Below are 26,962 nucleotides of genomic sequence, written 5' to 3' on the forward strand. Positions count from 1 at the left end.
TCACCAAAAGATTCTACTATTTAGACTATTCTACTAATTTTATTATTACTAATGTATACTAAATTCTTTTTCTACTAAATTCTACTAAAATCTTATTTACTATTGTACTAAATCATGAATATCTACTAAATTCTTAGCCTTATGAATAAATAGCCTTTGGTATGTCCTTAATTACGCCTCTGGGTAATATTATTTACTCATTAGTATTAATGACCTGAAAGCTGCGCTGAAAATGTACTGAAACCTGAAATTAACGTAACTGTAGAATATATGCTTAATGAAATAATGATACATTATTTATGTTAAAAAGATGGTTGTTATAAAATATAAACTGGTATAGTGTGTATAGTTTACGTTAAAAAAAGTATCGTCACGCCTTTTATCGCCGAAGGGGTTGAGTTGCCATTATACAATGTACACCCACTTTTCACAATTTATGTTGTAAGTCCAATGTAATAGGTGGTGAGCCTATTGCCATATACCGGGCGCATTTCCAGACTCCGTGCTACTACTGAGAAATTCTAAGCTAAGCTGTGAAACTATGTGACCGTTTCGGCTGACACTAAAATATGCAGCTGTGCGAGAAAGATGCGCAGCTTGAGTATGCGATGTATCGATAGTATAGCCATCCATAGCACACGTGTACCATAAAAAAACAAAGGATAACTAGGTTTTTCTACCCATACTTAGTCAAACAAACCGACTCCCTTTATGAGAAACAATCTAAGTAACATTTCACGACAAAGCACAAAGATATGAAAATCTTAATTAAATACTAAAAGATTTCGCTTCTCAAGTGTGAAATTGTAATCTAGAAGTATATGCGAACGTAGCGAGCGCTCTTAAAGTTTAATACTGAATTATGATACTCTCAAAGTAGGTAACATAACGTTGTTGTACTGCCTTGTATGGGGGAGGCAGGCGTGTATGTATTTGCGCACATACATAAATCAGGATTTATGCTAACAACTAGCTTCTTCCACGCGGTTTCACCCGCTCTACTCGGCTCCTATATATCGTAGCGTTATGTTTTATAGCATTTTTTTAAGGGGTGAAAATCATTTAATGGCTTCTCCCGCCTTAGTCGAGGCGTGAGGGAGGTGTCAGACCCTTACTGACTAAAAACCATCCCATTCCTACTCCTACTTTTCGAGCCGGAGCCCCGAAACCCGCTAGGTAGTCCGTTGTTCCAAATCATGTTTTATAGTCTACAACCTTCCTCGATAAATGAACTATCTAACACAAAAGTGGTTTAGGCGTAAAGAAGATATTGAAATGCGAGTTTCTTTCTTAATCACATAATTTTTCACCCATTGCTCAGCTCCTATTAGTCGTAGCATGATGTTATACATATAGCTTATTGCCTTATTCGATAAAAGCGCTATCCAACACAAACAGAATTATTCAAATGGGACCAGTAGTTCCGGAGATTAACGCGTCCAAACAAACAAACAAACTCTTCGGCTTTATAGATGTACATTGTCCAACGTTAGGATTTCCTCTTGTGTCGTGGGTGCGTTTACAAACATACAATTTGTGGAACACACAAAAACTTGCTCCGTGCGAGAATCGGATCCGACACGCGGCAGCTGGTTGCCCAGCCACCACGTCAAGCGCAGTTAACAGTCAACAGTGTAGTCTACTAAATAACACTAACAACATAACAATCAAACAGAATCAAGGTCACGCCTTTTATCCCCGAAGGGGTAGGCAGAGGTGCATCTGCACGTTACAGCACGTAATGCCACTGTGCAATGTAAACCCACTGTTGTGTTATATGTAGCATGTAGGTAATCATAGAAATCAAACAAACAAAAATACTTACATAATATAAACTACACTGAAAAATACCTCCCTGAAAGCCTCTTTACAAAGATAAACGTGATGTCCAGGGCGTCCATCTCAGAGCGATCATAAACGTTTGATATGTCGTCCATGAATTCAAAGTTGACATGTAAAAAATGAGTTGCGGAAGTACATTAGGCTTAATTCTCTAGGGTATAAGATCGTATATACGTTGCCCTCGAATAGAAGGAGCCGTGCCATCTTGTTATGCCCCATGGGCATCGTAAAGTGTGAGGATAAGGATGCAAGACGATTGCCGCGGGCTTAAAACGCGCGGTGTGCGTGAATTTTTTATTATTGTGCGTTTTTTTTTTTTTGGTAGTATTTTGTTTAGTTGTTGGCATTTTATTTGTGTAATTGTGTGTATAAAATGTTGGTGTATAGCGTTTGTTTTAATCCCATCATATTTAATCATCATTCATCGTAGACAACAAATCTATTACTATAACACAGTATTTTAATTTTCACATATCTACAAATTGTGAATATAAAATCTTGTGTTAACCGCTGCCCCACTCTACGATTTTATCCTATGTCGTGGTTGCGTTTACAAAGACCAGTTCACATACACATGATACCCAAACCAGAAACAACAATTTGTGGATCACACAAAAAGTTGCTCGTGGGAATCGCACGCGCTACACGTTGCACCCATCCATCGGGCCAATCAATTGCATTATAAATCTCATTTTACAAGACATGTTCGAATATTCTTACCTAGTCGCGTTTTTACAAACACATCGCGAGGCCGCGAGTGCCATACTCGCGTCAATGGAACAGCAGCCTAACATCGAAATACACCGGCAGCTGTTTCACCTTATATTTGCCTATATACTGCGCAGTAAATGTCAATTACACTCTTCACAGCAACGTTATTGTCGGTACATTTTACTTGAACCTACCTAACTCAAGGTTATTAACGGGTTCCAATAAAAACGCTTATAAATTGAAACGCGTATTATGTGTGTACACTTTTCTATAAAGCAGTAATACTGCTACCCATATTGCTTTACAGTTTATAGTTTGCTACCAGAAATTTCATTATGTAGAGTATGCAGGGTACGTTAAACGGACATACAGATATATTTTTTAATAGTAATTGATTTTCTGTAACATTGCTACGCCGTTCCTACTCCTGCTTTTTGAGCCGGAGTCCCGGTAACCCGCTAGGTAGTCCGCAGCTCCGGGTCGGCATCAGCTCTACTGGGCCCCATCTGTGGTGGTCTGATGGCTCTTTGAGGCGCGCACAGAACGCGACCCGTCGTACACACAGGTCTGAACAAGAACTGAATAAAGTTGAATTTCCACGCTCCTGCATACCAAAATATCTCGACGGACAGTACGCGTACAATAAAACAACTCTACCTATATCAAAAACATGAGTAATTGTATGTTAAATAAGCTACATAATTGCCTACGATTAATTACAACGATTTAACAAAATTACATGTTCAATTTGTCACAAAAACATTCAACACACAACATTAAACGTTCAACATTATTTCAGAATTTCCCTTTATTAAAAATTAAAGTCACAATTCATACATAATTACGTATAAATTATCCGCTTATATATGCTATAATTAATTAATTGAATGTTTCAACTCTTCTTTAATTACAATTTATATACGAGTATATTATCGATATTATCGGTTTTTCGAAAATTTCTCAGTGGTAGCACGGAGTCTGGAAATGTGCCCGGTATATGGCAATAGGCTCACCACCTATTATTACATGGGACTTACAACATAAAATTGTGAAATGTAAGTGTACATTGGCATTATGTGCCATAATGTGCACCTCTGCCTACTCCTTCGGGGATTAAAGGCGTGACGTTATAAAATATATATATATATGTATTATCGATATCTATTTATCACTACATAGTATAAAACAAAGTCGCTTTTCTCCCTATGTCCCATTGTATGCTTAAATCTTTAAAATTAGGCAACGGATTTTGATGCAGTGTTTTTAATAGATAGCGTGATTCAAGAGGAAGGTTGATTTGTATAATACATGCATAATATATTACCATTGCACCCATGCGAAGGTTGGGCTAGTACTAATATATAAAGCTGAAGAGTTTGTATGTTAAAAATTCTTTGTTGGATAGAACATAGGCTATCGGCTAATACATCACGTTACGAGATCTACGACCAATAGGAGCTTCATCAGGAAATTTGTCAAAAATAGGTACTCAATATGTCTTTTTGTTTCAGTTCTCCCAAGCCCTCCCTTCTTCATGGATGAGATGAGCAACAAGGTGGTCGGCAGAGTGGGGCCATACCACGACGGAGACACCTTAGTGCTGCGCTGTCTTGTCATAGGAGGTAAGTACATCATAATCCTTCTGTAAATTCCGTGTAATGCTCAACTAAGCTATGTTTTTATATGAAAAAATGCGTTCAATGGATGTGTGCTATGGATGGCTTTCCTACTATCGATACATCGCATACTCGAGCTGCGTATTTTCCTCACACAGCTACATAGCTTAGTATCGGTAGAAACGGTCACATAGTTTCACAGCTTAGTTATTCCCTACATCTTCGTATCATAGCTACATAGCACACAAATTAATCCGATTAACACATAATCAACACACACACACACACATCACTTTAATTAACAAAATCCATTGTGAATCAAACTTGAGACGCACACTTTGACAACATAATTGAGTTACTAAAGTATTGCGTTAGATGTCGCTTATATTGCAACTAAATAAATGAGTTTTCTTTTACCAATCAAAGACGCGTCTATATGCCAGACTAATAAACTTAGTACTTAATATCATTAGTTTAATAAATTAATATTAATGGACACGAGTCGTGATTGCAAACTAAAGTCAATTTACGAAGTTATATCAAGAATTCATTAGCTTTTGTGTAAACTAATTAAGTGATTAACTGATTTAACTTGTAGTTGTGTGAGTTAATAATATATGTAATTGTTTGTATTGAAATATGGAAGGTATATAGTAAAACAGTCTTAAGGGACATCACACTTTAACAGCACCGCTCCAACCCAGCGATAAACTTGTCATTTAAATTCGAACTGACTATAAACAATACAAAAAGGTTGTAAGCGCGGCGTCCGCGGGCTTGCACCCTTTTTGTGTGGTTTTTTTTTTTCAGATTACATTAATATGAATAATAGGTACTCTTACCGATAGGTAAGTCTTGCCAAATCGAAGTTCCTCATACAAAATTTTTACTACATCACTCAAAATTAAATTTATTTTGCGGTCATGGTTTGTAATATTTTTATATAAATCTCCGAGTATCTTAAAGCTAACGATAAATTTTTCTCATTACATAAAAAACACACTTCATTCAGCTTTGCAGTTCTAGTTTACTTACTTATATTTCTTATTACACGATATTTGCTGAAGAATGAAAAAAAAACTGCAAAGACCTCATTATGAAATCAATACCTTATTTGCTAACTACTAAGACCAACTACTAACGTACAAATCATACAGAAACTCACGTACGTATGACTACCGACAATCTTTTTTTTATTTGCCAAAAATAAAACTAATATTTGCTCTTTGAAACGCACACGTTCCACAAAAATTGGTGAAAACATCGGTCCTGTTATTCAATCTATAAAAACTATTTTTTTGGATGCCATCTGAAAACCAGTGTTGGTTTCATACGCTCAACGCAATACTGAGATGGAGGCCCTTTTGACGTTGGCATGTGCAATTGTTTTTATTAATAATTAAGTTCTGTTTTTCTTCTATTTCGTGGTTTCTAGCAACGTCACGCCTTTTATCCCCGAAGGGGTAGGCAGAGGTGCTCATTACGACACGTAATGCCGCTATACAATATACACCCACTTTTCACCATTTGTGTTAGAAGTCCCATGTAACAGATGGTGAGCCTATTGCCATATACTGGACACAATTCCAGACTCCGTGCCATACTTTGCCCGACCCGGGAATCGAACCCGAGACCCTTTGTACAGCAGTAGCAATTGCGGCCACTCGACCAACGAAGCAGTTGTTGTTTCATTGTTCTCATATTTGTGTTTTTTTTATATATATAATATATCTTTTTATTTGTGTGCATGTCTTCTATCGCATAAATTCTTTTCCTCTCTTTTTAGTAAACCTTTTTTTCTTTACTTTAAATGTTGCAAAAAATGCCAGGTAGGTATAAGATTTTTAATTAACCAGCGATCTTCAACGAAGCAATGTCCCCGATCTCAGTAATGTCCGCTTACGGAGTTTTCTTAAAAAAAAACGGACATTCCACAAAGATCAATTAAATACAACTAACTATTTCACTTAAGTTTTTCCTTGAAGAAGAAGCTGGGCTTCTTCGAAAGTATTTCTTTTAAAACTGTCATTACAGTTACCGAAGTCAGTTGTCGAATTGAAACGTAGTTTACTGCGATATTACATTTTTCCAACTCCAAGATTTTTGCGAACGCGGAAATTTTCTTCCTAAGGGTGCTTTTTCACCAGTAGATAGATGCATTTTGCTTCCACCAATTATATTTATTAGTACACATAGCTTAGCACTAGTGGAAACGGACTCATCTAAGCTACGTTTTTGTATGAAAAGATGCGTGCTATGGATGGCTTCTGTATTATCGTTACATCGCATATTGGAGCTGTGCATCGTCCTCACACAGCTACATAGCTTAATATCAGTGGAAACGATCACATATTATGTGGTTTCACAGGCTAGCCATTATCACATCTTCCTAACATAGCACATCTCTGGTGGAAAAAGAGCCTAATACCTAGTTTAAAATCGCTTCTTTGAACATTACCGTTTCATAGATGTGCACTTACATCTTACACTTATTTTATGAAGTGAGACGTGATAAAGATTTGCTAAAAACATCAGTAAATTACACAGAATGTTAAATAAAAGCCTGTCTACTTAATGCAATTTAACTACACCAGTATGCAATCACGTCAAGATCTTTAGGTTTCACACCTGATGCAAACAAAATGTCACTTGTACGGTTAACCTACTATAGCAGCATAAATGTGCGTATGCACTTTATAAAAGACACATGTCTAGAAGCCTAAAATAAATAGTATTAGACAGAAAAAATATAACTTGCATATAACAGAAGAAGAGTTAACGAATATAAATTGTAATAAAATCTTCTTATACAATTTAACCACCAATTGGAAGAAGGGAATTAATGGCAAAAGCAGGAATAGACCTTAAGTTTTTTTTTATTTGAGGGGTTAATTATCCAATGGCTTCTCCTTTCCGCCTTGGGCGAGGCGAGAGGGAGTGTCAGACTCTTATTGACTAATAACCACCCCGTTCCTACTCCTGCTTTTCGAACCCGAGCCCGGTAAACCTACTAAGTAGTCCGCAGCTCCAATTTGGCTAAGTACATCTATAGATTATAATTGTGTAAAAAAACTAAATACATATATCAAAAACTGTTATTTATTCCCTTCTTCTAATTGGTTACTCAATTAACTCCACATTTACAGTCTACCTTCAGGGTTAAATGCCAACAGTATCCACATTCCACATATCAAACACATGTTCATTACCATTCCATCTGTTACCTAAGATAAATAAGTTTACCCAAACGTCGGGTCCGTCACAATATTTGGGAGGGTAGTTGGAACTTCCCAACTTCCACAACTACCCCACATTCCGACGGGCGCGGCGTACAGTTATCGCTTAATTTTTGCCAACTACCCTCGTTCCTGACGTTTGCCTCGAGTAAATGTTTCTATCAGTTTGTTTAAGATAGTTTGTTTTTGTTGCTTCGAGAATTGAATTAGATTTTGAGGTGAGTAGAATTGTAGGTACATTGAAATAGTGTTTTTAACAGATTCCCAAGATATAAAATGACAAAATATTTAAAATGCCAGTTGGTTGTATGGGAGTTGTTAAATAACTGGTAATAAACATTATTCGATACACGGGAACAAATTAACCAAACCAAACCAATTTATTGAAGTATTTTTATGGAATAAGCCGGTAAACAAGCAGACGGATCACCTGATGGTAAACAATCGCCGCCGCCCATGGACGAAACAAGTGCATTGCCGACACAACGCAAGAGTTGTTTCACGTCGTTTTTCTGTGTGGTTTTTCTATCACTCCGATCGATTCGGACTATTCGTGCCGAAGCATGGCTCTCCCACACGTGTGTGTGTGTGTCATCGTCAAAGTTATCGTTTCTCTAGCTTGTGAACTTCAAGAAAATATTTTTCATCCAATTTGTATTTACCTCAATACATCTTTGCTCCTAGGTCGTCCACCACCTCGCATAAGCTGGTACTCCGGCGAAACGCTGGTGGATGCTTCGGATGGTGACAGCGAGATCCCAGCAGTGAGGGAGAACGAGCTCTATCTTCCATTAACGAGGGACAATGCTGCTGCCCTCTCCTGCAGAGCCTCGAACACACATCTATCGCCACCTATCGTAGCTAGCTTGGAGATTGAACTATATTGTAAGTTATTTTAGGTATATATTTTAATAAAGACTTACTGAGATAAAAGTACGACAACTACCAAATTAAATGAATTTATGGGTACGCGTCCACAGGCCCGCATCGTACGCATTCCGTATGACGTCATCAGTACACATCGCATGTAGTCATTGCCGATGATGCGGTGCATACGATGCTCATCAGTGAACGCAGTTGTATGAATTTCTATACAAGACAAACGATGCGTATAAAATCCGATGCGTACGATGCGTACAATGCGTACAATGCGATGCGTACAATGTGGATGCTTACCATAAATCTCCTTTATAATGTGGAAATGGATTCTACAGATTCCTAATTCCTGACATCACTTTACCTCTATGATGATTAATAGTCATAACACAGCCAACCCGTCTATAGTCTATAGTTCCTCAATTAGAATCTATTTACTTTCAAATGGCATTTAATAAATCTGTTGTTCCCAGTACCAGCATACAACGTGTCTATCCACTGGGTGCGTGGTACAGTGGGGGATGCCCTGCGCGCCGGCAGCATTGCCCTCGCGCAGTGCACGGCGCGGGGCTCCTACCCACAGCCCGAGCTGTCCTGGTGGCTCGACCACAAGCATCTCACGCATCATAGTAATCAGGTAACTATGTACTTATTTCTTTAGATATTTTTTGTTGTTCCAAGTTTTTTTTATGGTTTAAGCCGGTAAATGAGCAGACGGATCACCTGATGGTAACACCAGAGGCGTTACAAGTACGTTGCCAGCCTTTTGTGGGTTAGAAATTTAAGGGTTGTTGGGGAATCGGGAATTGGGAAGATTGGGGAGGGGGGTAATTGGGCCTCCGGTATCCTCACTCATACAACGAAACACAACGCAAGCGTTGTTTCACGTCGGTTTTCTGAGAGGCCAGTCAAGCCGGACCATTCGTCCTCTCCCACACTTAAGTTAGTTATATAAATAAGTTATACTTGTAATGATTGTTTCACTCTTTGAGTATCTGAATACAGACGTCATTTGTTTGTCTTTATTCAATTGTTTTAAAGAAAATACAATAACATCGATCAGTATGCGTATTGCATTGTCTCATAAATATGCAGATGCATCGAGTCTGTCGGGATACTTCATTTCATTCTTAAATTCGTTTGTAGAAAATCTATAAAGAAATAAAGCAAAATACCGGACTGAGATTAAAATTAAATCGTCATCAAAATAAAAGGGTTGACTGAACCCTTTTTTCAACTCTAATTGTTGTAAAATAGCAGAATAATCTTAATTAATGGAGTGGTGATCTCGTTCATTATCGCAAAAAGTCGCAATCCCGGAAAAGAACAGCGTGGGAATCAATTAGCAAACGAGGGGTATCCAGGTAATTACAGAACGTCAATCATTTGAAAACGCCAACTACGGAGTAAGGCTCGACAATTATGATATGCGTCAAGTTTATACAAAGCTGGGAACCACATAAAGGGTTACTCAGACGAGGGTAGTTGTCAAAGCAAATATCGTTATTGCGTAGGTAGGTAGGTAGGTTGTTAGTAAGGAATTGTACGCGAAGGTGTGGGTGCTAACACCGGGGCTTTAGTCAATAGCTATGTTATAGGCGCCCTGGTTACGACAGACTATAGGAAACCTTACCGGATTTTGCACCTGGTAACATAAAAGGAATTTTGCATAGTGAATTTTCAAAGCTGTTTTTACAAAATGTAACGAGATTCATGTATTGTGTTTTGTTTGAGAGTGAATTTTAGGATATAAGATTTTTTCCGTTGGCCGAGTTCGGGTTCGATTCCCGGGTCAGACGAAGTATAGCTGGGGTTTTTTCGGTTTTTCGAAAATTTCTCAATAGTAGCTCGGAAGCTAGAAATGTGCCCGATATATGGCAATAAACTCCCACCTATTACATGAGACTTAAACAATAAATTTTGAACATTGTACAGTGGTATTACGTGCCTTAATGTGCACCTCTGCCTACCCCTTCGGAATAAAAGGCGTGACGATATAGTACAGAATATTTCCCCAAAAAATGGGCTTCTATTATCCGTGCACTGTATTCATTTAAAAGTTTAAAGTACCACGATCGCTGATAGCATTCCCAAACTACCGTTTGTTCGTATAATAAAACAGTACAAAGCGTATTGTGTACTTTAAGCACCAATTCTCTGTGAGATACAATTTGTGTCGTCTCTAGAGGCTCAGTACAAGTGCTTTTCGATATTTGTGATCGTTTCGTATCGCTAATCAAAATATATGGGATTGATATTGACTCGAAATCACGTGATGAAGTGTGTCGAAATTGGATCACTGGAATAAATAGATCAGGATATATACCAAACGGATGATTTTCAGGGCTATGGGTCAAATGGCATAAAAGTTTCGGAGTGATACCACGGCCTCACAGAAAACCGACGTGAAACAACGATTGCGTTGTGTGAGGGATGTTACCGGAGGCCCAATTGCCCCCTCCCCAATCTTCCCAATCCCCGATTCCCCAACAACCCTTAAATTCCTAACACCCAAAAGGCCGGTAACGCACTTGTAACGCCTCTGATGTTTCGGGTGTCCATGGGCAGCTGTGATTACTTCCCATCAGGTGATCCGTCTGCTCGTTTACCGGCTTATAAAAAAATACTCGTCGACCAAGAGAAAATGGTATTGATACTGCACTAACTTGAAAAACATCCCAAATAATAAAAAATATGATAAATCGGTCGCATTTGTCGAAAGTCAGACAACATTTGTATACAAATTAAATATAATTGTTCCGGAGCGATTTGCGATTGTCTGCAGACACTACGCAACAGTTTAAAGACTGTACAAACACTAATGACTATAAACAATCACATTGCGTAATCCAATCTTCTCGAAATAAAGAAATTAGGCCCTCCAGACGTCATTATCCAATAGCCTTGTAATCTAATTCTATACAGAGTGCCATGGAAATTTCCTAATGCAAACAAAGTATAATAGTATGAAATTACTCAGTAATTCGACCGACAAATTATGTTATCACATATTCACTTTTATGATATTAAAGAAATTATGTTTGTTGTTCACTTACTGCAAAGTGTAATAACACTATATTAGTTTTTTTTTAAGTGGATAGATAATTTCTGTTATAATATTTAGTGTATTGACATTGAAACACGCGTTTCCTGGACTTTCTATTTAAAGAATGTTTGTTTAGATAAACAATTTTTCTTTCCACATAATTAACACTAAACCTAATGTGGATCTTTTAACGAACGGAATGACGCACAATTCTATTTGACGTTTCAAAAATGCCTAATTAAGGATTAATTGAAATAAATGCTTTGACTTTGACTTTAAACATATTTATGTCAAGAATACTCCTCTACCCACCAACTTCATCGAACACCAATAACTGTGAAATTACCGACATTATATCCGTAGCCTATATTTATGTATCCCATCACAATCAATCTTTGTTTCCAGACGTGGTTCAATTCATCTCTGACAGCGATATCGTACCTAGAGCTGAGCCCAGCGGTCGGCGACAATGGAGCTACCCTCGCTTGCGTCGCAACCAATCCAGTAATGGCGCCCAACCGGGGCTCCAAGGCCGATGTCATAACACTTAATGTAACATGTAAGTACACAAATAACATAACTACAACTCACAACTATGAAAACAGACATTTAATTTTGTTGATATTTTACTATAAAACTAACTTTAATTTAAATGGCACCCAACAGATGACCCTGTTGGGCGCCATTAGGATTGATGTTACTACCTCTGAATCTTAGATAAATATGTAGAAGCAGAATTATTTAAATGTCATATACAAACCCTATTCAAACCACAACCATTCAACGTATCAAATTCTAACAATATACATAAACCTGAAATGGCGCCCAACAGGGACTTGAGGAATGGTATGAATAAAACTTAATATTACATTTTTATTTGAATACATACATATAAACAGAGTATAACAACGACAAAGCACAGAATAAAATCCTACTATGGGAAATAAGGCCGCAGCTCTCGTTGGTGTCGTTACGTACTTTTTAATGCCGCCCAACAGGGTCCCAATGTAATGACATTACCCTCGATGTTGGCTGTAAAATGTATCATATCTAGACTTTAATCCCTGTGCGCAATTCGTACCTACGTTACGACAAAGAGTATAATGGCACCCAACTGGGACTCCGGCGCGGCATCATTACATTCCCTATTTCGCGAAACTTATCTAAATAGTTCATCTAATAATTGGAAGTACCGTATTTAAGGTTCCATTTTCTGAGTATGTATTTCTTTTTGTAAATGAGTTTTAGCGTGCGTTCTGCCTCGTGGGAAATTTCTGTTTTGTTATGAAAATTATTTTAGTTTAACCTACATAGGTAGCATTGAATGAAATTTAATACATTGTTGGAAATAGAAAACCCATTTACTTTTACTGTAATAGTTTCTTTTGTGTGTTTTCAGATAGTCCAATGGTAGACGTGATAAAATTGGGCGATGGGAATTTGAACGATGTTGTGGAGCTGGATTCTCTTCAGTTGGAGTGTGACGTCAGAGCTAACCCACCGGTTGAGCAATTTACATGGTATTTTAATGTAAGTAATCATTGAATCGATGTTACTAACTTCAACGGCCAAGAACCAACCACCACGCATACCATTTTTTTATTTTGGTAAATCATCCAATGACTTTTCTTCCTTGAACTGAATCGGAACCTGAATCATCCAAAGACCTTGGATGAGGCGAAAGGGAGTGTCAGACTCTTACTGACTGAAAACCACCCCGTTCCTTATCCTACTTAGAGCCGAAGCCCTAGTAATCTGTTACGTTATCCGCAACTCTGAACCACGCTTGTGTAGGGTCTTTAATTACACGGTTCTTTAAATATAACTTAGAAGTATAACCTAAATTTTAACTTACTATTTAACATCACACCTTTTAAATTTTTAAGTCATAGGTGGATGTGTAAAAATATTTAATATCATTTATTTTTACAAAATTATGTTTTTTGTGTCATTTAGTAGGGGACGAGCCTATTGCCATACACCAAGCATTATAGACTGCTTGCCTTGTGTTGACCGATGTTGCCCTTTGCTTAGCTATCATGCTTTTACAAGAGAATAATGTCTCGTCTAACAGAAACTGACACGAGATGTTCAATACTTTATATGAAACTAACTAATTATGTTATATTATTAATATTCCAGGATATAGAGATAAGGCCCGGCAATATTTGGGGTGAAGCGACGTCTTCACACCAGCTCCTGGTGGAAGAGACGACGCGTGCGCACGCTGGCCGGTACGCATGCGCCGCGCGCAACGCCATTGGAGAGACCAGATCTGAGACCATCGTTATTACTGTTTTCTGTGAGTTTATACTCACAACAATAAAATAACAATAACAATAAAATTAACAATACTTTTATTACAGATTTAAAAGAATTTTTGATGATATACTATTTTAAACAGTGTTTAAAGTTTTAAAAAGCAAATTGGAGATTGAAAAATTGTACTACGGGTTTGTTTATTTATTCATTTGTTGACCGTTATTTACCAAAGTACTACAATCCGGTAATATCATATCTCAGTTAAGTGTATCTCAAAATATCTGCAATTTTAAAGGTTATGTCAGAAAAATCTAGTTAAAGATTACATTACTTACATAGAAAAAATCTTTAATTTCCAGACCCACCGGAATGCACAGGCTATGGCATAAGACTTGTCAAAGAGACGGTGCACTGCATCGTCAAAGCTTTACCAGCGCCAGACACCTACTTCTGGCACTTACAACCTTCAGGGTTCGAAGTCCAGCACCTAACCACAGGGTCCCCTGTATTACCTCTGGATCAGATCACGGGACCCTTAGCGGAGAACTTGAAGGCCAGCTGTGAAGCTAGCAATGGGATTGCGTCGCAGGAGGAGCCCTGTGACAGGGTATTTACGTTTGAGCACCTGAGGCCACCCCAGCCTCAGTTGTGCGATATCACTTATGAATTTGGAGAGTTCCAGATGAGGTGTATTCCAGGTAATATTCGTGAACCATACTAAATTAATTATTTTGTTATCGGCTTACTCACATAACTGTTTGACGAGGAACTCAACTAGTTTTAAGCCATGCTAGAGGCCCATATTCACGAGCAGCATTCCGCGACCCACGAACGCAGCAATCAGTAGCAGCACGACAATCGCAATCAGTTACATGAGTAACCCAATAACATATGATGCTAAACAAAAGCTATGGTAAATCTATGGTATGTATAGTAAAAAAATAATATGGAAAATCAGTTTTATTGTTGTCATAATGGCAACTGAAAGACATCATAGGTATCTATATATAAAACTTTCAACTGTGTAACTCTAGTACGGTCCACGGCAAATAAAACCTATTGACTGATTGACAGAAGTATTACACGACTTGCGTAGTTGTGAGATGTTCTTGGTTTCAAGAAGACTTTCTTTTACAAGTTCCCTATAGTAGTGTACCTAGTCACCAAATGTATTGTTGTCTAAAAAATCCTAAATTGACGATTTTATTAACATTAAATTATTCTTAAACTTACCAACTCTTATCTCCATTACAGTTGAAAACGCGACCTACTACGAAGTATCAGTATGGAGGATGTCGGAAAGTAACTCCACGTTAGTACTGGAACGTCGAGCCAGCATGGGTTTCGGCAGTGGACGAGCTTTGGCGGCTGGTGGGCCTGGGTCTAATGCACCCAGCACTGCTCTAGCTGGTGGTTTAGCAGTTCGAGCTGGTCTCGGAGCTGTCAGGAGAGGTGATGAGGCTGGTGCAAGAGCCTGCAATAGATATGGATGCTCCACGCCGCTGCTACTCCGGCCTACTGATACGTTGCTACATGCTGCTGATCCCCCGTGGTGGCATTGTAAGTAATTCCATCTATAACAATTACTTTTAAAAATTCCCTTATTTGACTCTTAAGCGCTGTCGAAATTGTGCGTTAGGACCACAACAAAATGGATACGGTATACAAACTTCTTATCCATGATACTTTCACAAAACAGTAAATACAAACTATAATATCAAAAAATGTCAACTCTTAATAAAGTAAAGACATCTAGTGGCTGTATAAAGAACCACTAAAGATATTACGAACAATGCTTAGACAAAGTCACGTTTTGGAAAAAAGTAACAGAGACATCTAGCGGGCATTAAATTATTAACACACCAAACGACGCTGTACGTTTATTTCGCCCTCGTACTGTGTTTTGGTTAATAGATGGCGTTAGTTTGTCGTAAATTGTACTTTTAAAAACATGCTTCTATCACTTTTCTTTATAATATACAAACGTACTATATTATATTCTAAACAATAAAAATGCAACAGTTTAGTTATTATTATTTTAAGGTTGATGTAAAACTCTTTATTGTACACCATATAAAAATAGAAAGGACAAACATTAATAGTACAATGAAGTTGTTTTATAGACAACCTTTGGATGGATGAGCAGTAAGAGAAAACATGGAGAAGGGTAGTCCGCGGTGTACCTACAGACATATACCTTCTCAAAATAAATAAAGTTCTTCATCTTATAAGTTTAACATCTCCATTTCCAGTTTTCCTAGACAGAGACGTGGGTATATCACTGGGCGCGGTGGTGCTGGTGGCGGTGTTCATAATATCGTCGGTGCTGGTGGTCCGGCTGGCGCGGCGGCCGCGCGGCAAGCCGCAGCCCGTCATACAGGTGCTGCAGCTCGACGACGTCGCCAGGAACTATCTGGACAATATTGGAGGTATGTGAAGTAAAGAAATATTTCCTTACCATTTATAAATAAGACTATATTATTGGTTCTTTTTAAGACATTCCTATTATATTGCCTTATTATTGTGTCTACTGATAAGTACATCAGAGAATATTAGTTTGGAGTACCGTGTCGAGAAATTTGTCTATTTTTAATAAATAAATTATTCCTTATTTTTTTGCTATTTTTAAGTTGTAAATAATGTGTTAGTTTAGATTAATAATTTTTTAATAATAATCATTCCAGTAGGTACTGGGATTTTCGACATTCGTTAATTCTGGTATAAAACGCTGCTTCTCAACTGATGATCTCGTATCCAATTAATTTCCCGGTTGACTTAAAATCCTCAAGATTAGGTATTACTTGATTTTCAGACATAGTATGGAATACCTCTAAAGACGATGTTATATATTATTACAAAACTATTCACTACATCAAATAAAAGTAATACCAAAATCTATATCTCATTATAATTTCTCGTTATTCCGGTTTAACTTATAATATAAAATTAATATAAAAAAATCTTTCTCATTACAGAGCACAAAGTGCACGCATCATGCAGCTTACGTTCCTGCAGTAGCGGCTACTCGGACGCGTCAGGCGAGTCAGCGCCACCTGTCGAGCGGCGCCGCAAACCTGCCTGGGATCAACGCTGGGAACCTCCCCCTCCCGACGTCACCCTCACGTTACACAGAGAGAGTGCTGTTTGAACTACGACTGAATTAAAACATGGCTCCTGACTTGTAACTTTGTTTTTGAAAGATTTTTTTATGAGACAAACTTGTCATTTGTACAATTTGGTTAGATTTTTTTAACCTGTGTCCGTTATGATGGGCAAAAATGTGTAATAATTGGAAAATTCTTTTTATAATTATTGTGTATGTAAATTGACGAATTACTGGTCTAAAATTCTTGAAGACAACGAATTGTGAAAAAAGCCACATGAAACCCAAATTATTTAACGTCCATAGGCCCGCATCGCAACGAATTTACTTTGTCTTGTATAGAAACTTATATAGAAACCGCGTCATCAGCAATGCCTAGCGCGATAGATGCGATGCGTACTGATGACGTCATACGGAATGCGTACGATGCGTGCCTGTGGACGCTTACCTTAAAGCCTCTGAAATGTTTCATTTTGAATCTGTAATAAAAAGGCGCGAAATTATTTGACAGTTGACAGATGAAGTAAAATGACAGTTGACAGATAGCAAAGAATGCAAGCAACTGATTGGCGCTCGATGGTCTAAACTCGTAAAACAAGTTTAGAACTAATTTTATGATAAAATCAATGGAAATCTATACGTGTTATTGTACTTAACATATAAATGTAATATTGTATATTATTCAAAGAATAAAATTGACCCCAAACTGTTAAGAAATAAGGTCTAAAATAAGTTACAACTGTCTACAGAACTTTATTTTAATTGTATGAGAATCCTCCTGCCCTTAAAAATAAATAGTCATATAGTAAGAAATAGATTCAATTGTCGTGTTATTTACATTTTAACTATAAATTGGAAGGAAAATATATAATTACACTGCCATTTGTATGTACAATTTTCGAATTCTATAAAAAAAAATGTGTCGTGAAAATTTAAAATGCTGGTCGATGTACAATTTTTGTGACCTCCTCTTTACCGTTGTAGTTGTTTCAAATGATTAGAACCCATTGTCATAGAAAATTGAAAATTTAGGCTATTTTTTAGGGGGGAAATCATCCAATTACTGCAGCTCTGAGTCGGAACCATTAACTAGGGCTAAATCGAGGAAAACAGTCACTCTTATTGATAAACTTGTGTCTACTCTATGTTGTTTTAAGTCAAAAATGGGTTCTAATCATTTGAAAAAAAAATCAAGCATCTATGTATAAATTACACACCTACGTAAATTGCCAATTTCTAATGCATTTGATGCATATAAAAATAATATGTACGTCTACCCTTCAGCCTTGTGAAAGCCGATGTCTTTAAAAATAGTTTTAAAATGCATTTATTTTAGTTTATGGATTACGCTTCGAAGTAAACTTGTTGAAACATCCATCACATTGATATAATCTGTGCCATGTTACTCCAACGAAAAAAAAAACAGGCTTTAAATTATTGAATATATTTGTTTATTACAAGCTTATATTTAGAATAAATATTATAAATTAAGTAAGTAAATCTAATATTAATAAATATTTAAAACTAAATTGGAGAGTATTATTTTTCTGGTATATCTCCTCTTCCTTTGAAGTCCACTGAGATGACACCTTTATCTGCCTCCACGTTTAATGATGAGCCATCTGCCTGCTTTTGTTGGTAAGAGTAAGATTTTGCGTGAGGTTCAGTTATTTTAAAATGTTTTTGGTGAGCATCTTCCTTACTCCTTTTATTGTTCAAAGCTAGTACTGGAATTTGTGCTAGGGATTTCACTTCATTTGTTTTAAGTGGATTTGTAATAGACACAGGTTTTACAACTCTTTTAACTTCCCTCACCTTATCACTTTGATCAATATGTTTTGATTGTGCCGCATCTGGTTTTGCTGGTTCAAGTTTGGCAGGTGCAACTACTTTAAGATTATTATTGCTGTTTGTTTTCACATTAGTCTTGAGAACATCGTTTTCTTTTACTAGTTTTACTTTGGTAGGATTAGGATGGTTAACGTAAACGTAACCCTTTCCATCGGAGATGTCAGCTTTAGGTTTGTTTGTTGCGGTTTGTACTGGTTTCACTTCATTGTGTTCTTTCTTAGGTACAATTTTGGAATTTGCTGGCACTTTTGCAATTTCAACAAGTAAAGATGGTTCCTCATCTTTAGAATGTGCTATTTGGTTCTCTTGGTCCCTTTCTTTTTCTATCTTAGAATCTTCAGGTGCAAGAACAACATTTTTAACATATTGAGGTAAACTCTTTTCTTTAGATGGTGCGATGACGACTGGTTTCGGTTGATCATTGGTCTTCAAATTGTCTGTAACTTCAATATGCTTCAAATGTGGATACGGTATAGGACCCAATGTACGAGATAGGTCCTTTTTACTTGTGTAAGGAGATAACTCTTCATTCTCTGAATCACTGTTATCTTTAGCATCACTAACTTGAACGTCTTCCAAATGAACTGGATGTAAATGGTGGATGAATAACGGGTGAGGATCTACCACCTTTGACTTCAATAGTTTTATTGTATTAGCGGGAAGATCTGAGTTTTCAACACGTCGGGATGCAACATTTTCTTTAGTTGGTATGATGATGACTGGTTTCTGTTGATCATTAGTTTTTACAGTCTCCGTGAGATTCATGCGTTCCAAGTACCAAGATGGTATAGGCCCTAACGTCTGAGCTAGGTCAACCTCTTTACCAGTATTTGTAAAAGCTGTTAACTTTTCATCTCCTGACTTGCCATCTTTCTTGGAAACACTGACATGAACTTCTTCTAAATGAATTGGTTTTGAAGAATCTGCATGTTTCTGAGATAGTAATTCAACATCAGTTACTTTTAAAATTTTCTCATGATGATTTTGGATCAACGGGTCTCCTAGCCTTGGGTAGCTGATTTCAACTATTGGTGCTGGATAAACTTCTTCAACCCTTTCATATCTGTAAGGATCTGCACCCAAGAGAACCGCTGCACCAATCCTTCTCCTTATACAGTTAGGCAGTTCATCTTTTTTAATAGTTTCCACTAACTCTGTTCCAGGCTTAGTATCAGCAGTAATTATTGTTGCTTGCTCATGCGAATCCTGATCAAGTGGCACTTCAATTTCAATTTCTTCTTCTAATGGTGTAATAACTTCTGATATGACAGGTCTTGATTCAATAACAGGTACAATTTCTTCCTCCACAGTTCTTACTCCAGGAAACATTGCGACAATATGGTCTTTCATCACATCGTCGTATCCTCCATATAAAATGCCTGAAGATAGTAGATTGTCTACTTCTCTCACAGCTGCTATGGTATCATCTGGGGATTCTATCCCTACGACTGACCCAAAAGCTTTGAGGTTTACTGGTTCTACTTCTCGATACAACACTCCTCCAGCGTTGAGGATCTTAGGACTAACCTTGACCACTACATCATCATGACCAGGTAGTCTAAATACCTCGTATTCAGGTCTCGGTGGGGAGACAGCTACCTCTTCAATAATGGTGTCCTGTGGTCCAAATAAAGCTGATTTAATCCATTTCAAGATCGGAAAATGTCTTTTGTGACGTTCTTCTGATGATGCTATGGCAACGGTGGCTAGTAGTAAAAACTGAAACAAAGAAGAAATGCTTTTAGAATAGAATCGTAAGATACCTACAATATTATCTTCGAGACCAATTGAGAAGAACGAATTAAAAAAAAAACACTACGATGAAAAAAGATCTTAGGTTATCTATTGATGGTTACCGGGGCTCCGGCTCAAAGCAGGAGAAGGAACGGGGTGGTTTTTAGTCAGTAAGAGTCTGACACTCCCCCGCCTCACCCAAGGCGGGAGAAGTCATGGGATGATTTTCACCCCTCAAAAAAAAAAAAAAAAAAGCTTATCTATTGATCAAAGATCCGATAACCGATATTGTAGATACCGATATAATCGTAGATGTCATCCAAATTAACTAAACTCTATCGAAAGTCATAATTTTGTGGTGGTTGCAATCTTAAAACAAAGAACTGATAAATAAAGAAGACTGTGCAGAACTTTAAAAGCTTTAAATAATTCAAACCTGAACACATAGCTATTCAATACAATAACAAGAAAATAATATTTGATACTTACATTTAACACAAACAGCCGCATTTTTATATTATTTTGGGTCTTAATTACAAAACTCACTGACAACACTGGACAATCCTTATTTTGAAAGAATAAATTATATATATAATTATATTCTTATTATAGTTGGAACGTATTACTGTATAATATTTAAGACCAAATTGTACACTATGGATGCATTAAAGTGATTTGATTTGATTTGAAATTCACTTGAGATAACACTCTTACGAAGAACACTTTGATAATGAAAAAGGTTAATGCAGAATCCTGATTATATACCGAACAGATTAGGAAAATGTCCTAATTTAACACAAATGAGGATGAGTCAATTAATTTATCATTATCATCTTTTAATATCGTATCAGTTAGAAAAAGAATTACGTGAATTGCTTCATTGAGTAATTCTTACATTAATTACACGTAAATTAGATCATTACCATCACACTAAATGGCCTACTTAAGTTTTAATTATTACCATGATTTCCAAAATTATTCATGTTCTCTTATGAAAATAACACGCGCAGTCCTTAGATTGGTTAGTTTTTAAAGGAACAGTAACTGTAAGATCGGGTTTGTTTGATCCTAAGGAGTTACTTTGACCCAATCTTTTTAACCAATGAAAATCCGCTTTCTTCCGGATTCATATTGATTATAGAATTTGGGTTAAAGTCTAGTCTAATGTGTTTATGTTTGAAATCCTTTCAACTAGCAAAAATGTCTTTACCTACCAGAAGTGTGACTATGGTGGGTTCTAAAATCTGGTTATTTTTTAGCTAAGGCCTTTAGATTTTGCAATACTGCAAGTTTTCTATCCTCAGCTGTTATATTTGATAGAATATGTTAAAATTTTTGGAAACTAGACCATTCCATCCCAAAAGTCATTCTCGCCTTGTCCATCGTTTGAATAGTATGTTTTTCCAAGGTGTAAGTGTAGTGGGGTGTAAGGTCTAGGGGGCGACGAAAATTTGGTTATTACAATAAAAAACGTGCTAGTATTCGAATATGATTTATTGTCTAATATCTAATACAAATTAATGGAAGACAAGAATTATAATCAGCGATAGATAATCACATGATTATTTCCACTTACATAGTTACTTTAATGACTAACTTAGGTATAACTTAAGGTTAAATATGATATTTGACGATTGAGTATTCATATGACATTGAGATTCATAAATAATGAATCTACGTACAAATAAATCTACAAATAGTTCTTGAGTGATACATAACACATTATGTATGCAAAGTAATAAATAAGATACCCAGCTGGGTAACAAATAAAAACAAAATAAGAAATGTAAGGATAGCGTCATATTATATACTGTGCGTACACCGCGCCTCAAAAAACCATCAGACCACCACAGATAGGGCTGATGCGAGGTATTCCTCGAAGCGCAACTGTTTTGAAGCGCACCTCTCCAAGCGCACCCGTTAGTTGCGCTTCAAGGAACTATTAAAAATATTAATTTTTATTTCCTCGAAGCGCACCTATGTTTTATTTTCGACTAGAGAGGGGATGCTAACTGAAACTATCGATAATAAGATATCGATAATCTGATATACGTAGCGCTATCTATGAGCAAATAAGGTTAAACCTTTAAAAATAGTTTCTTGTCGATGTATGACATCGCAAAATGAAATTTTCCGCTTGAAACCGCTAATCAACGACTTTTATTAGTTATTGTATACAATATTCAAGAACTCTGTACTCGTCGACCATAGATTGTATTTTTTTACCCGACAGCGCCAGAAGGAGGGTTATGTTTTTCGAGAGTATGTATGTACATATGTATGTATGTATAATTGTTTGGCACGCTCTGCAGCCTAAACGGCTTGATGGATTTTGGCTTAAGAGGTCTCGTTAGATTCGTATTTACTGTGAGAGTGACACTGGATATATCAAAATAATAAAAAAAAAACAAAATGGTGGATTTTTGGCGCCAAATTCGAATATTGCTCACTCTCTAGCCTGAACGACTCAATGGATTTCAGCTTGATAGGAGTCGTTTGATTCGTATTTACTGTGAGAGTGGCACTGGATATATCCAAATATAAAAAAAAATACAAAGTAGCGGATATTTGGCGCCAAATTCGAATATTGTTCACTTTATAGCCTGAACGACTCGATGTATTTCAGCTTGATAGGAGTCGTTTGATTTGTATTACTGTGAGAGTGACACTAGATATATCAAAATATAAAAATAATAAAACTAAGAGAAAATAAAATAAAAAAGGTAATTTAAAAAACTAAAAAACCTGACTGCGTTTCTTTATAATATGAAAATGAAAAAACCCTAAAAAAACAAGAAAGTCATCGTAAAACTGAAGCAGTCGGGACCCATTCTAGAAAGCCAGCAGTATGTGCCCTCACTAAGTTTTCAGATATAGAATGGGTCCCGACTGCTTCAGTTTTACAATGACTTTTTTGTTTTAGGGTTTTTTCATTTTTATATTATAAAGAAACGCAGTCGGGTTTTTTAATTTTTTCATTTAGTAATGATCCTAATGAGTGAACAAAGACCTCAACCGAAAGTATTAGTATAATACGTATAATTATTATTACTTACTTGAACATATGTTGGACATTTCCCAAACAAACGTTGAACTTCAAGCAGTGGCGTAGCGTAGTGGGGGCGGCAGGGGCGGCCCGCCCCGGGCGGCACTTTTTAGGGGGCGGCAAAATTAAACAATAAATAATCAAAATATTTTTTAAATATTTCAACCATTTTATATTTTTTTCGCTTCCGATCCATAAAAAAGGCGATAGAACAAATCCGTCCAACTACAGACCGATAGCCATAACTTCCCTCTTCTCGAGTCCATTATCAACTGTCAGCTCTTGTGGTACCTAGAGGATCACCAGCTACTCAGTGACCAACAATACGGTTTTCGTAAAGGGGCTTACGGGCTGGGGATCTTCTGGTCTACCTGACACACCGTTGGGCACAGGCGATCGAATCTAAGGGGGAAGCGTTGGTAGTTAGCTTGGACGTGGCGAAAGCCTCCGCCCGGGTTTGGCATAAAGCGCTTCTTTCGAAGCTTTCTTCCTATGGGCTTCCCGAGAAATTGTGCAAATGGGTCTACTGCTTCCTTGCAGATAGAAGCATTAAGGTCGTTGTCGACGGGACTGCTCCGATTCTCTGTCTGTAAATGCAGGTGTCCCTCAAGGCTGTGTGCAATCACCTAACTTGTTCCTCCTCCATATCGATGATATGTTGCAAATCAGCAGCATTCATTGTTATGCGGATGACAGTACAGGTGATGCCTATACCGGCCGCGCTAACATTTCTTGGGAAAACATCGACGAGAACCGAAACAGATTTGTGTCTGAAATCGAGACTTCTTTGCGGAGAATCTCAGATTGGGGTGAACTTAATCTGGTCCAGTTTAACCCTACTAAGACACAGGTCTGCGTGTTTATCGTTAAGAAACTGCCGTTGGTCGTCTCACCTCAGTTTCAAAGTATCCCTCTGACTGCTTCAGCCGGTATTGGAAATCATCCTATGACTTTTCCCGCCATTGGCGAGGCGAGAGGGAGTGTCAGATTCTTACCTACTGACTAAAAACCACTCCGTTTCTACTCCTGCTTTTCGACCCGGAGCCCCGGTATTGGAATTGGAATACTTAGCATCAACATTTCGAGCGACGCACAGTGTTTTAGAAACCCCGATTTTGTCTCATGCCCTTTTTATTGTTAAAATCGTTAGTATATATCATTCTAAGCATCACAGCGAAAATCCGGCATCGATACGACTTTTAGTTTTGCCAAAAAAAATATCGAAAGTCTCCTTATATCCGGGTCCGAAAAATCACAAAAATGTAAATATAAAATAAAATATACAATTATTTAAAAAAAAATAAAAGTTAAGTTGGCAATCAAAACAAGAATCATTCTGTCTATTTTTGGAATATGTAATGTTAATAGATTATGAAATAATCATTGTTTTTATGTATTTCTTTTGTATTTTTTATTTCAAGATTAACGCCATATTAGATTGAAATATTTATATAGATACTCTTCATACGTTAATCTATCAACATAAAAAAAACACAATCTAATTCCGCGTTATTCAAAAGTTATTAAGAGTTTTTGTTATATCCTGATAACATCCGGATTTTTTAGACTTAGGGTTGTCACAAAACTAAATCACAAATAAAATTATTATTTAAAGTTTCGCATAACATTTGCCTTCTATTAATTGCTTTGCTTTTAATTTATTGACGCCATGTCAACATAGTAACCCAATAAAAAAAAACAATAATTATGTTATGTGTCAGTATTTTTAAGTTTAAAAAACGAACGGCGTTAAACTTGAATTAAAAAATACAAAAGAAATACAAAAAAACATTGATTATTTCATAATCTATTAACATTACATATTCGAAAAATGGACAGAATGTTTCTTGTTTTGAGTGCCAACTTAACTTTATTTCATTTTTTTTAAATAATTGTATATTTTATTTTATATTTACATTTTTGTGATTTTTCGGCCCCGGAAATAAGGTGACTTTCGATATTTTTTTTGGCAAAACTAAAAGTCGTATCGATGCCGGATTTTCGCTGTGATGCTTAGAATGATATATACTAACGATTTTAACAATAAAAAGGGCATGAGACAAAATCGGGGTTTCTAAAACACTGTGCGACGTCCAGTTCCGTGGCCATCTAGAGGATAAGGCTAAATTAGCCTCGAAAAAGCTTGGTGTGCTCAACAGATCTAGGCAGTATTTCAATCCAGCCCATCGCCTGCTTCTACATAAGGCGCAGGTTCGGCCCCATATGGAATACTACTCTCATCTGTGGGCGGGGGCACCCCAGTACCAGGTTCATCCTCTGGACCGCGTTCAGCGGCGTGCGAATCGGATTGTTGAGTGTCAGGAAATTTCAAACCGACTTGACACTTTGTGACGTAGCTTCGTTGTGCATTTTCTATCGCCTATACCACGGGGAGTGCTCTGATTCATGACTGTTCTTGCCGAAAAGTTCTCTATTATGAATGTATGTAATGTATAGTATACATTAAATTAAAATACCTAAATAAGGGGGCGGCAAAATTGTCTTCCGCCCCGGGCGGCCGACACTCACGCTACGCCACTGAGTTCAAGACTTTTATTCCGTTTATTATACAGTCCAGTTTCAATATTTTTAAATTGAATATTGTATAAAATAACTAATAAAAGTCGTTGATTGGCGGTTTCAAGCGGAATATTTCATTTAGCGATGTCATACATCGACAAGAAACTATTTTTAAAGGTTTAACCTTATTTGCTCATAGATAGCGCTACGTATATCAGATTATCGATATCTTATTATCGATAGTTTCAGTTAGCATCCCCTCTCTAGTCGAAAATAAAACATAGGTGCGCTTCGAGGAAATAAAAATTAATATTTTTAATAGTTCCTTGAAGCGCAACTAACGGGTGCGCTTCGAGGAATAAAATAGGTGCGCTTGGAGAGGTGCGCTTCAAAACAGTTGCGCTTCGAGGAATACCTCCTGATGCCTGATCCGGAGCTGCGGGATTACCGGGGCTCCGGCTCGAAAAGCAGGAGTAGGAACGGGGTGGTTTTTAGTCAGTAAGACTCTGACACTCTCTCTCGCCTCGCCCAAAGCATGTTTACCCCTCAAAAAAGGCTACATCGCTACACTTTTTGGATTCATTACGATTTCTTACATACATGTTTACCGATGACTTTAAAAAAACTTTATATAAAATACTTAAATGTACTTGCATTATTCTCCAACGATTTTACTGCAACAATGTCGAATTTCCATCATCCATGTATTTTATTTAATATTTAGGTATGTATGACGCTATCCCAAAATTTCAAATGACTAGAAAACACAATCAGTTAACATAGGACGAATCCACAACACTGCGTTGCGGCGACGCATCGCAAAAATCTACGAGGCCGCGTATCGTGGAAATTTCCGATGCGACGGCGCGTCGTAAGGCCGCGAACGCACAGACGGGTGGCTTGCTTAGCGCCTAGTGTCTAGCGCGTCACCTAGCGAGTAGCCCAGTAAAACGAACGTTCTAAAATGAACATGGATGCACGCCAAGCGACTAGCTAGGCGCTAAGCGCGCAGTGCAGCCGGTCGCGTTCATTTTAGAACGTTCGTTTTACTGGGCTACTCGCTAGGTGACGCGCTAGACACTAGGCGCTAAGCAAGCCACCTGCCTGTGCGTTCGCGGC

General features: G+C 37.3%; 1 protein-coding gene across 1 annotated transcript in view; it reads left to right on the forward strand.

Annotated features, from left to right (window-relative positions):
* Window positions 1-16,842, forward strand: part of LOC118275576 (hemicentin-1-like) — a 97,019-nt gene extending 80,177 nt beyond the window's left edge. Inside the window, exons 6-15 of the mRNA XM_050695383.1 lie at window positions 4,065-4,175; window positions 8,090-8,290; window positions 8,755-8,918; window positions 11,733-11,886; window positions 12,727-12,857; window positions 13,470-13,629; window positions 13,949-14,287; window positions 14,844-15,149; window positions 15,842-16,018; window positions 16,565-16,842. Of these exons, the coding sequence (XP_050551340.1) occupies window positions 4,065-4,175; window positions 8,090-8,290; window positions 8,755-8,918; window positions 11,733-11,886; window positions 12,727-12,857; window positions 13,470-13,629; window positions 13,949-14,287; window positions 14,844-15,149; window positions 15,842-16,018; window positions 16,565-16,737 (1,916 nt within the window). The 3' untranslated portion in view covers window positions 16,738-16,842. The remainder of the gene's footprint in view (window positions 1-4,064; window positions 4,176-8,089; window positions 8,291-8,754; window positions 8,919-11,732; window positions 11,887-12,726; window positions 12,858-13,469; window positions 13,630-13,948; window positions 14,288-14,843; window positions 15,150-15,841; window positions 16,019-16,564) is intronic.
* The last annotated feature ends 10,120 nt before the right edge of the window (window positions 16,843-26,962 follow it).

This window comes from Spodoptera frugiperda, chromosome 8 (genome assembly GCF_023101765.2).
Source record: "Spodoptera frugiperda isolate SF20-4 chromosome 8, AGI-APGP_CSIRO_Sfru_2.0, whole genome shotgun sequence".
Taxonomy (NCBI): Eukaryota; Metazoa; Arthropoda; class Insecta; order Lepidoptera; family Noctuidae; genus Spodoptera; species Spodoptera frugiperda.